This window comes from Phaethon aethereus, assembly GCF_964289735.1.
Source record: "Phaethon aethereus genome assembly, chromosome: 7".
NCBI classification, from domain to species: Eukaryota; Metazoa; Chordata; class Aves; order Phaethontiformes; family Phaethontidae; genus Phaethon; species Phaethon aethereus.
Window position 1 is genome coordinate 30,832,090 of NC_138583.1, and position 12,515 is coordinate 30,844,604.

General features: G+C 43.2%; 1 protein-coding gene across 1 annotated transcript; it reads left to right on the forward strand.

Annotated features, from left to right (window-relative positions):
* Positions 1-434: 434 nt before the first annotated feature.
* TECTB (tectorin beta) lies at positions 435-9,934 on the forward strand (the record flags this gene model as incomplete). The annotated part of the gene is made up of 10 exons (XM_082001921.1): positions 435-510; positions 2,331-2,521; positions 2,946-3,088; positions 3,170-3,242; positions 5,733-5,836; positions 5,916-5,999; positions 6,199-6,361; positions 8,325-8,394; positions 9,363-9,395; positions 9,882-9,934. 10 exons carry the CDS (start codon positions 435-437, stop codon positions 9,932-9,934), a joined length of 990 nt encoding a protein of 329 aa, XP_081858047.1.
* Positions 9,935-12,515: the final 2,581 nt, after the last annotated feature.

Here is a 12,515-nt window from a genome sequence, read left to right on the forward strand (position 1 = left end):
ACAGAGAATAGTTTCAGCATTAAATTTAAGAGCACAATATATATGTTATTGCATCATATTTCTTCTAGTAATTTCTATTCCCTCTTTTTTCAGACCCCATTGTTTCAGTTTCATTTGGTTATACTAACATTTTAGGTTTAGACTCTTTACAAGAACAAAGAAAACACAGAACAATTCAAAGCCACCACTAAACTGAAATAGTAAAATCGTCACAATACTGACCCAGCTATAGCAACTGTCTTGGAAATATCTATCCTGTAGATGCAATTAAGTTGGGCGACAGAATATCAATAATGCTTTGTATTTCTCTCTGCAAGAAGAACATGTTTAACAGTAGCTACAATTTTGGGTCTGCAGCCAATGCATTTTTTTTATTTCCAATTTTAAAGACAATTTCAGCTTTTATTCCCTGTGTCCTCAGATCATTGCAAGAAATGGTGACTCTTACTATTTATCTGCTGGGCATCTTGGCTCAAGCTCTTGCGGGGCCTTGCAATCCAAATAAAGCAGGTAAAATAACTTAAGTCTCCTATGATCTTCTCTTGTAATTAAGCTGCCAAAGGGGGTTTTTTTCTATTTAAAAGTGCAAAGTTTTTTCTTCAGAAAGTTAAACTGTGGATTCTGGAGAGTCAATCCTTACATTTCTTTTATTGATCTGCTTTCAGATAGCATAGTAAAGCTAGTAAGGCAAGTAAAGCCCCACAGAGAATTAGGCATATGCTTAACTCTGTGCAATCATAGTGCAATAAAGTTAAGCACAAGCAGCATTCAGGAATAAAATGGCAAAGAAAACAACAACAATTAGAAATGGCACAGACTAGATGCAGCAGATCTTTGCTGCCCAAGCTGGGCTTTAGTCCCGCTGACTGCAATCAGATGACTAGCGATGAATGTATGTGCTGGGCTGAACTCCTGAACCACACTGCTCTATAAAACAAGAAAAAACAAAAATCACTGATGCTAAGGCCCTAATTGTGCACTGATTTCTGCCTAGAAACTCAAATGATCTGGTGCCAGACAGACCTGTAATGTAGAAACCACTATAATTAAGAAAAGTGCTTTAGAAATGTGTTGGAATATGCCTCAATATAGATAATTTGCTTTGTATGTGCATGAATTTTGTGAGTCTACTGCCACTAATTTCATGGTATATCTTAAGTATTTGGCCCTCTAGCCATTTATTTCAGTACTTTCATTTGCACAAGCCATTTCTCTGAACGGCAGGAATTTTCATAACTGTAAAGTTGCCAGAGTTACAAATCTGACCATCACCACAAGCAGAATCAGCCTGTGTGTGCTGAAGGTTTATTGACCAGAAAGGAACGAGTTGTTAAGGTCCCTATTTGACTTTCCTTGAGTATTCCCTAACCTTCTGCAGACATGGAAAGGCTGCAAAATCAAGCTTTTATTATAAAAATTAGAGTGTCAAGGGCTTTAGAAGAAATAATTGAATAATTCCAGGTAGGGTGTCTTTTTTCTGACTGTAGTAATTGGAAGTCTTTCTCAATTTTCAGGTCACTAATGGTTAGTCAATATTTGCCCTTTAAATTCCCATCAGACATTCAAATTCGCACTGCTTGATTCTTTTTGAAAAATGTCCAATTTGCTATCGTGAAGCAATCAGTCTGTAACTTATGGTGTTCAGTGTTCATGGTTGTATTAGCAATCACCATGTTTGGAAACATATTGCACTGCTATTAACCATTGCTGTTAGCAGGGCGAGGATTTCGGTTCATTTACTATTGTTATTAACAGGGCTAAGCTTTCCAGTTTACTTATTATTGCCATCAACAGTGCACGACTTTTAGATCTTAGCTTTTAACTTGAGAATTCTAAAAATTCAGTTTGCACTGGCAGTGCAGTGCCAGTGCAAGGAAAGGAAAGGCAGACTATGTATCATGACCTAGATCTAACACCGCTACAAAAAGGTACGCATCTACTGAAACCTAACAAAAAACTTCACCAGTATTATTTTTACAGAGTCAGTGCTCTTACAGAAGCCAGCTCTGCAGCATAATCTGACAGATTTCAGTGCAGCCATTTTTCACTTCAGGTTTCTCAGCTGTGTCTCTGTTCCTCAATCAGCTACTCCAGAAAGATAAAAAATTTACATGAAGTTCCCCATTGATTAGAAGGCAAAAGCCAAACTCTTCCAAAAAGGACAGAATTTAACAACCTAAAGGTCAGTTTTGCGTACCAAAAGCTGCTCACATTAGGGGACCTTCCAGCTCACACAAGTTTAATCCCAGTGGAAAATAGGTGTGCATACTCACCTCTTTGAAAGGAAAACACCACTGAATACCACTCTAGCTGTATTATTTTCCTTTCAGATGTAATTCTGGTATACTGCTATCCTAAAACCATCATTACAAAAATTCCAGAGTGTCCTTACGGATGGGAGGTTAATCAGCTGGCACTTGGAGGCATTTGCTACAATGGGATCCATGATTCAGGATATTACCAATTCACGATCCCAGACCTGTCACCTAAAAACAAATCATACTGTGGGACGCAGTCAGAGGTAAGTCTATCAAGGTCAACATTTCTGAGATGGACTCGGAAATTTGCAGGACTCACTCGAGAAAGTCCCATTTGCTTCAGGTTGGAGTAGGCTTTAAGTACTGATGGAAGGAGGAGGCAAACTCCAGTATCAGGGAGAAGGAAGAATAAAATAGTTCTGCTTCGCATCTGCAGACAAAATACTTGCAGGCTTAGTGATATTAGTCTGTGTATTAGTTGCCCATTTGCACCTGTATTACACAGAACATATATAGAGTAAAGGCGTATGTATAGACAGCGCAACATATAAAGGGCTACAAAACCCATGTTTCCTTGGGGATGGTGCTTTGTCACCAGATAGGGTCTTCATGTTCCGAAGTACAAAGTTGTTCCTGATGCCTCAAAGACTCAGTACTGCCTACATTTCTCTGTCTCACCATCCACAGTTCAAGAATCCCATTTATCACTTCTACAACTCCATCGTCTCCAATGACTCCTCAGTAATTGTGAAGAGCCAGCCTGTGAATTACTCATTCACCTGTACGTACAATGCCAACTACCTGGTGAACCAGGCTGCCTTTGACCAAAGGTACGTCCTCTTCTGGGAGCGCGCCTCACTCTGTCTTCAACACCACATCTCACTCTTACCGGAACTTTGTTATGTCCCCAGGGTGGCCACCGTCCATGTGAAGAATGGGAGCTCCGGCTCATTTGAAAGTCAGTTGTCCCTCAATTTCTACTCTGTAAGTGCTCTTTGCCACCCAGCTTTTTGCCTTCACCTTCCACAGGTTTCAGCCTAAGAGCTGGGAAAAAGGGCTGCTGCTCCTGACTTTTATGTGTCATGGAGCACATTACTAGCCTGCAACAGATAATTACAGTTGGGTTTGCAGGGGTCCTTGTTTCTGCCGATTAGCAGGGATATACTTAAACTGAACAGAGCAGACACATGCCAACTGTTCTTTTAATCCCTCCAAATCAGGCAGATTTTTCTATTGAGAGGTACATTTCTAACATGCTGACAGGTTTTATGAGAAAAAGTAAAACTTGTTTGTAATCGCACTCAAAGAGCAGCACACATCTGCAGACACCGCTGCTATCCCATAGTCTCTGTAGACACAGCAAAGCTCCTCACATTTCTCTTGCAGTTTGATTCCTGGTCCTCTCACCTGACAGACATTTCTTGTTCCCCAGAGATCTTTAGGTCATGCTGGAATTTTGTTTCCAACAAAATATTGTCCCTGAATAGCAAGCTGATCTTTTTAAACATCCCTCTCCTCCCCACAGCTCCGCTGTGCTGCTGGAGCAGCCAGCTCCTGCTCCTGGAGTCTTTTTAGTACAGCTAGAAAAAGCACAACTAATAACTGTGTTAAATTTATAGGCCAGGTAAAGGGAGTATTTACCACAAGGTGGAATGATGGAAATGTCTCCCCCTACACCCTGCATTTTGGACACCAGTTGGTCACTAAACATTTTGTCAGGCTTTGGGTGCCACATGAAAACCCATGTGGTCTTTTTTTCTGATATATGGTATACTGGTAGTATACACTGGCAAGGTCCTAGGAGGTTCCACACGGCTCCTGTCAACTCCTGACAGAATGGCCACAAAAACAAATGACAGACAGTGAGCAATGATCTCTGGTACTTTATTTTTTTGCCAAATGACTGTTCTAATGGTCATGGGGTTCCCAGGAGTCAAGGAGGGAGTACAGGCTGAACTGTACTAATACATTTTCCCATTGAGCACAAGTACAGAACAAGCTCAGAAATCTAACAGACCTTTGTTTTGTTCACATTTTCACTGGGGAGAAAAGGTTAATTTCAATGAAATGTTCTTTTTTTTTTTTTTCCCCCCTGGCAAAATGGAAATATGACATTTATTTTGCCTTGCTATTCATCTCTCCTGCTGCCTGACACAGCCCTCTGCCTCCGGTGGGCTATACTTCCAGGTGCTTCATGTGTCCATTCCCTCACCCAGAAGCAGCGCCCAAGCTGCAGTGCAACCCGGCAGAAACTCTTCAATCTCACCTGCCCTTTGACAGCAAGAGACTGTGATGCAGCATGGGGGGCTGGAGCCTAACGGAATTCTGACCTGCAACACTGAAACTTGTGAAGAAAAACAAGATAATACCCTAAAACAATGTAGAGCAATAGATTTTGAGGAAAAAAAAGCACTATACCAGGTTCAACTCCTTTTAGCACAAGGACTGATAGGAGTTTTGTGACAGTACTTCTGCAAGTTCTCTCCTTTGGGAGAAATTTTTGGTTAAATAAGAATTTCTCAGGGCACTTAACAGCCATGGATCACTAATCTAAACACAGCCTTGAGCCCTAACTCCAGTGCATCCAATCTACCAGATGTTGCAGTGGGAATACTGTAACGTCTCACAGCCACCTCGCCGTGTAGGCGAGGAAAGGTACGTAAGAAAATCAGTACCAGGGAACTGAGTAACAACAGCAGGGAAAGATAGTCCAACAGCTCCAGAACCACATATACCTGAATCCTGTTGTGTAGATTTAACTAAGTAGACCAGCGCTATGACTAAACATGTTATTCTTTATATAGTTCTGGTGCTAGCTTCGTTATGATCTTATGCAATAAAAAGCAGTGGGATTTAAGGTAGGTACTTCAGTGTATTTGTAACCAAACTTTCTCACCAGACCACCACACACACTACTTTAACAGGCTGGATTTTTAGTGGATGAATGAATATAGCTGTCAGAGCTCTTTCTGCACACTCGTGCCCCCTCAGGTCTCACCATGCTGGCCACCACAAGTACAAATCACAGAGTGATAAACCTTTGCATATGGGCAGGTGATTTCAGCTTGTCTTCATTCCTTTTCCCCTCCATGTTGCCATCTCCCAACTCCATTCCCATTCCATACAGTCATCTCCAGTCTCTCACTCCCACCAGATTCCCCCACTACCTCTGGTGTACCAGAAGCAGCAGTAAGCTCGCTTCCCACCCGTGTTGTGATATAACACATACCACAACGCAAATAGCATCAAATTCTGTCACTTATTATCATTATAAGCCAAACATTAACAAAAAGATTTTTAAATACTACCTTGGGCTTGCAGTAGTCCTGCTACTAGGTGTAGCGTTTGGAACTAGCAGGTAATAAGAACCCAGACTTTCGGAGTCCATCTCTCCAGAGCTGTCTGAAGTTGCCGCATGCCTTTGCTTTGCATGTTACTAGTAACATATGACGACTTTCTCTTTGTCTTTCAAAGAATTCCAAGTTTTCCAGTATAAAAGAAGCCCCTTTCATCGTTGAAACATCAGAAATTGGTTCTGACATATTTGCTGGAGTAGAAGCTAAGGGCTTAAGTGACAGGTAGGCAAGGGAAGGAGTCATAACCGGTAAGTTGGCAATCAGGACATGCCTTGCTAACCTGGGGTTTCTGTCTCCCCAGGTTCAAAGTTGTTCTCAACAGCTGTTGGGCAACTCCCTCCTCGGAGTACTTCTACCAGATCCACTGGCCTCTGATCACCAAGGGGTAGGTGCTGGTGGGACCCGAGGGAGCACCTCTGCCCAGCCCAGCCCTGAGGATGACAGAAAGCCGGGGGCTGGGGGACGAGGGAGCAAAAGAGACGGTGGCCCACAGCAGAGCAAATGTATTCATCAGACTGCAACCTCAGGAGACGTTTCACTGAAGCTATGGAGGCTCTGACACTGCTTCTCCATACACAACACAGGTGTGCCACAGACAACTCCATCCTTGTGCATGAGAATGGGAAAACGAGCCGGGCGACATTCCAGTTCAGTGCTTTCCGCTTCCGTAATATCCCCAAGCTGTCCAAGGTCTGGCTGCACTGCGAGACGCACGTCTGCGACAGCGAGAAATTCTCCTGCCCTGTGGTAAGGCCTCCCTCGCAGAGAAACACGCGGTGCTAAATTTAGACAGTGGATGTCGAGACCTTCCTGAGGGCACGTCGGGTGCAGAGCCAGCGCCAGAGCTTTCAGCAGATGGAGGCAGCGCCATACGTGAAGCTGAGTGGCCAGCCGTGCACCCCGACCCCTCTCATGCCACAGGCACTGTACGCAACATTGGGCAACTTGTTTAAATGTATTGAGAAATAAGGCAGCCACTGAAAAACTCAGTTCTTGTCAATATCCTAGACTACAGTCCTGTCTGACAAACAGCTACAGTTAAACACAAGCCTGGCAAAAAAGGAGAGAGTAGAGCTTTTTCCATTTCACCAAGTATCCCGGTGCTGAGGACACCCCGGGGGCAGTGGGAGACCCTGGCTCAAAGCCCATCGCTAGCTGAACCAAACCTCCCAGTCTCCTTTCTCAGGGAAACTCCTCTCCGCCGTCCTGCAGTGCTGCGGTGTTACTTATTCAGCATGAAATACATTAATTGTCACTGGAGCAGGAACACAGGTCAAAGAGTAGGTTCCTGTGACCTTAGGTGGGAATGAGGTGGGGGTCCTATACAGGCACGTTATTTAGCATGTGGAGATGTGCACTCCTTGCACCAACTGATGCAAGGGTGAGGGTTACTAAAGTGTCTTTCTTTAAAGACTTCTCTTGCCCTCCTTCACTACGTCCAAGCTTCACTATTCTTTCTGTCACGCAATGAATGTGTCATTGCTATGAAATGAAGAAGAATTTTATTTAACCTGAAATGAAAGCCCAAAATACTCCTTGGTCGACATACTGTCATTTTCAGCCACAAATATTTCTTGCTGGAGACAAAAAAGCATCACTCCTGGACAAAGCCACTTTTCTTTCTAAACCCTTTCTCAGTCCAGGAGCCAAATCAAGATAGCAGTTTATTACCCAGCCTCAGCGCTAAGCAGGGGGCACTGATTTGTGCAAAACCTGCAGGTTTGACAAAAATACATTGTTAGAAATTCTAAGTTTCAAAGGTAAAAGAAAAAACTCTGGGCTTAGCTTTTGTTGTTTGTTTTTAAAGATTTCTTCAAATTTTTATCCAACCACAGACCAGGGTTAAAAGAAAATACAAAATCAGTACTCCGTATCTGCCTTTCTGACAGTACTGCCAGACATCTACATCATCCTTTCAGGCGCAGGGTGGAACTCCCCCCTCTCCCTACAGTGTAGCATAATAGCTCAATCAGGCTAACATCCCCTGAGCCCACTTCCAACTCAAAAATGCAGCTGGTGGTCTGCTGCAATTAAGGTTGAACCAAGCTGGGGGTCTATGCTTACAAACAAGTCATAACCAGAATTACCACATGCTGAGTTTGTAAAAAAAATGCCCACAGCTGGGGATCTGCAAAGGTCAGGGGACAGACAAGGACCTTTAATGCATGGAGCACTGCCTCCAGTACAGACCTTGTCAGCTGTGATGGGCATCATTAGCGCTGGGTATGAGATGACCTATATGGAAGGGATTTGGCGCTTCCTGTTTCTACCCAATGGGCAACAATTATAATTAGCGATAAACAACAACGGAAGCCTTCACGGAGGTCATGAGTTAAATAGATGGAGCTCAGCTCCCCCCTTCCTTCTTGACAGGAGGTTTGTTTAAGGCAGGGTGTAAAGGGCAGCCCAGGAGGACCTGTGATTAGCAAGCAGACACCCATCTGGGCTTTTGCCGTCTCACAGCTGAAGAGAGCACTTACAGTCACTATAAGGGCTACGGCACACCAAAATCCTCAGAAAATGCACTGTAAGGACTCTCCTTAAATCTCTCTTGCACCAAAACCCCCCAATAATTACAGGGAAAAAAAGTCCCTAGAAAATATGCAGCCATGTTGACACAGATTTCGCTTCCTTGGTTGGAAATATGAGAGTTTGCTGTATTATTTTTAATTTTTTTTGGTATACATGTCTTTCTCTCTGATCTCTTGAGACATGCGACAAACGAAAACAGCGCGTGGAACAAACGGGAGGTGTTTTAGTAGCGGAGATCGCTGTACGCAGTAAGTGACTGGGTTTCTGGGGTGTTTCTCCCTTTGGGAAGCAACGAAGTTGGGAGCCACCCATGGCTCGCAGCGCAGGAGCAAGCAGAGGGAGCCGGAGCCCTCTGCCAGAGCCCTTTCCCCCACGGCAGCAGGAGTCTCAACCTGAGGTCGGTCCCCCCCCAGGCTCGGGGCTCTGGCAGAAGAGCTCAGTGAAACTCTCCTCATTTACAAAGTGAGTAAAGGAACCCATCTGGCATTAATGACAAATGGCCAAAACACTTACTTACACACCAAGTTAGCAATGTAAACTCTGCTCACCTGCGTTTGACCTCAGCAAGAGCCCAGACCAGCTCTGATAGACTGCACAGGAGCGAGAGAGAGGTCAGGCTCAGGGGCAGCAGCAAGGCTTTTCTTTAAGTCGTGGGTTGGTACTTCATCATACCCGTAACTCTGGTAGGTTAACTCTTCGTGCCTATCCCTCCTGATACACAAATTGAACTGCCATCAGGTTTCCCCGTTATAAAATGATGCCTGTTTCCTCTAACTGCTGCCTCCCGGAGGCACCAGGAGTTTCCCCCTGAGCTGGTTTAATTCTAATAATTTAATTAATGTACAGATCCAGCACATCTTTTGAAACAGGTCCTTGGAACAAGGTATGCCTAAATCATGTTTTCACTAGAGCCCTTTATACTAGTTTATCAACTACATCCACACTAACCTGAAAGCCAATTTAAAATCACAAACGCACCTAGAGCAGCATTATTACAATTCAGTATGTTGCACCAGTAAAACCCCATCAATTTTAGAAGATAAAAGAAGCGAGGATCCTTTTATAACTTCAGACAGTAAAGCCAAGAGGAACAAATATCCAGAATTTCAAAATGTGGCAAATGTTACCTGTTCTGCTTTTACAAAGCATGCTGGTGCACTTTGCCCTATTTTAAACATGCCATCCCAATGTTATCTTTTTCTCTTATTTTATACAGGCAAAGGTTTATCCAGATTTTACACACTCTCAGGTAACTAGCAAAGTATGACAATGAAAATATCAATCCCAAATATGGATTTTGAGTGACTCTGTCAACATAAAACCCAAAAGCTCAAAGAAAGAGCTGAAAAATCTAGTAAATTTGACAGAAAGGGAAATATTTCAAAATTAAATTTTATTTCTCAACGTTACACACTTTGTTTTCCTCCTTTTGGCATATCCCTCAGTCTGGACAATAAAATCATACCGATAACTTCCAATACTGAACAGTACTTTCTCTTATTTTCACACCCTCTTCCCAAAAAGGGACAAGCGTGTTTCATTGGGTTAACAGAGATGTCTGAAAGCATTTCTATTCAGAGGGTTTGAAAAAGGCCTTTCAAAGCCTATTTGTTACAACTTGACATGGTGACAGAGCCACATTAGGGGCATACAGTTGCACTGACGGGGGTGGGAACAGAACGTGAAAGGCGGCTGACAGGGAAATACTCACATTTAGTCTGTGTTTTTCTTGCAGATATCATCTTCCATGTACTTTTTGCAATTGGATTTTGTGCTGTTTTATTGTAAAACACAGCCCAGATGTGTTTCTTAACTTTTCAAGCCTGTTTGGACCTGGACTTTGTTACTAAAGATGTTTATTTTACAGAGGAAAAATGAAAGTCACAAAAAATCCTTGTGCACCATTTTACCAGACAAATAAAACATTCCCTGAGCTTTGTGCCTCAAATACTGGAGAATCTCAATGCAGATCTGCCTCTTCCCAGCCTCTGAAGGCATTTTAAACTAGTGAAAACCCAGGGGTTATGTATTCTACTGATGCCTCTTTTTAAAGAGTTGTGATGCCAACATCACAAGGAGCATTTTGCAATGTCAAATTTACCTTCAGGGTCCCCCTTCCCTGTCAGTCTCAGTGTGGTACCATACTCCCTTCCAGGCAAGGTCCTAGCTTGATCTGTGAAGCCTTTGAAAAAAATGAAAAGTAACCTAACCTGTGGAGGATGGGGGAAAAGGATACTTTTTGTGTAGCAATAGTTAGGAGGTCCTCAGAATTAATTACCTGACATTTCTTTCCTGCTTCTCAGCATTGTCAGTATTGATTGGTTGGGTTAAGTAGAGTACAACACATGCTGCAGTAGGTACAATACTGTTAAGGAGTAGGACGTCTTGCTGCCTGGACAGGCTCAATGCTGGATAGCTGCATGGTGTGGATGCAGATTAAGCACCTCTGAGGTTGGAAAACAAGCTAGTGAGCTTTACACTTCCTTGAAGACGCGGCTGGTGTCAGATGCAACAGGGTCCAGGTGTCATTTCTGTACCTGAGTAAGAACAGCTCTTAAGCAGCAAGAAGAAAGGGAAACCACGATTTCTAAAGAGCAGGAAATATCAGGACATGAAATAATTTCCCAGCAAGAGTGATAGTAGGTTGCTTACTTCCAGTAGCTACTAAAATAATACTGAACAAAACTCTTGAAAGTGTAAGAAACATTCCTAGGCCTTTTCCATGAAACTTCCAGGATCCTAAATGTGAAAGAGAGAATGACTACAGCTGTTAAACTTCCAATTAACGAACACAGTGGGTGTACCTGCCTCTCTACATATTGTACCGTAAGCACATTATAGAATTTTTGCTATTGTTTGTAGAGAGGAAACCTCCTGAATAATTCTGTTAAATTAAGGATTTTAAGCTCCCTGGTTTTTTTGAAACCTCATTGTTACGAAGATAATACATAGCTAGAAAACGCACACATTACAGCCACAGTTTTCAAACACACAGAGATTCTCCCTTGCCATGGACTCTATTTGCTCCTCTAGGTGTCATCTCAGTACGAATTTATAAGTAACTGAGAAAAATAAAGCTGTTGAAAAGCTGAAAGTATAGCAGAGAGCATCCACCCTGACAGCCTGCAGAACGAGGGGCCGTTGTGACAGCATGCGCTTAGCGGCTACACGCAACAGAGGGCACTCCCGTGACAGAATTGTCTGGTACAGACCAGTTACAGATGTCACTTCGAAGAAGTAGATCTGTCCCTCCGCAGTAATTCTTAGTGGCACAAGTTTCTAAAGCAGAGCAGGGCTATTGAATGTTTTGTGCACCACAGGCCATTTTGAGCAGAGATAATGACCCTGCAGGTTTTTCTCCCCTGTTTGCTGCTTTGCCTCGCTTTCCCCTTCCCTCCTGCCATTAACATGACCTTTCAAGACCTCCTGCCAAGTGGCTTTAGCTCTTCAAATTCTTGTCCTTGCCAAATGAGATTAACTCACCAGCTTCTTCTCAAAAGCCTGTTTCTTCTGCCTTGCCTTTGCAACAGGCACTGCTCTCCTATCATGGCTATTTTTTGAAGAAAGCGTTGAACTGAGTTTGCTCGGGAGGTTCATTAATTTTATTCCTGATTATGCAATAAGTGTTGCTTTGGAACAAACCTTGCAGGATTGCAGCAGCGGTGAAGTGTGCCTCCAAATTCCCAGGCCACCTCCCTGCCCACCGTGGGATGGAGCCTCTGGGCATACATACCTCCCGTACGTGTTACGGCACTGTACTGAGCGGGGCTCATGCAGGCAGCGAGCTGTGGCTGCAGGATGGGCAAAGCCCTAATACCAATCCAAATGTGGACCACTATCTCCCTACAGTCCAAAAATGGCTTATTGCTAAAAACAAGCAAACAAAACACAACCGAAAAACAGGCCCAGGGGTGACTGTGAAAAGATCTATCTATCTGCCAGAGAAGGCAGCAACATATGAACAGGTTTCATCTCCAGAAGTGAGCCACTTACTGTTCCTTAAGGAAGCACAAATTGTCCTAAAGAGCTTGCATAAAAAAATACAGACTATAATTCACCTTTGTTTTTCCTAACCTGCATATGGCTTATCACTATGTATTCTGCTATATATTATTTATGTTGCCGGTATCAGAAAATGCAGTGATTGCAAAAGGTTTTAGCACAAGCTAAATTTTTACAGACTTCATCATTTCAGGTGCACTATAGCGATGGATCTTTTTCCGCTGGCAGGGCATGAAGATGCTTGCCTTGATCTCTGCATCTGAAAGTCCAACTCAAAGCTGGTCATAGAGACATAGGAAAAGGAAGGTTAGCTACAAGGGACACAGATAACCTGTTTAGAACTCAGTATTTGTTTTTCCAAAGATTA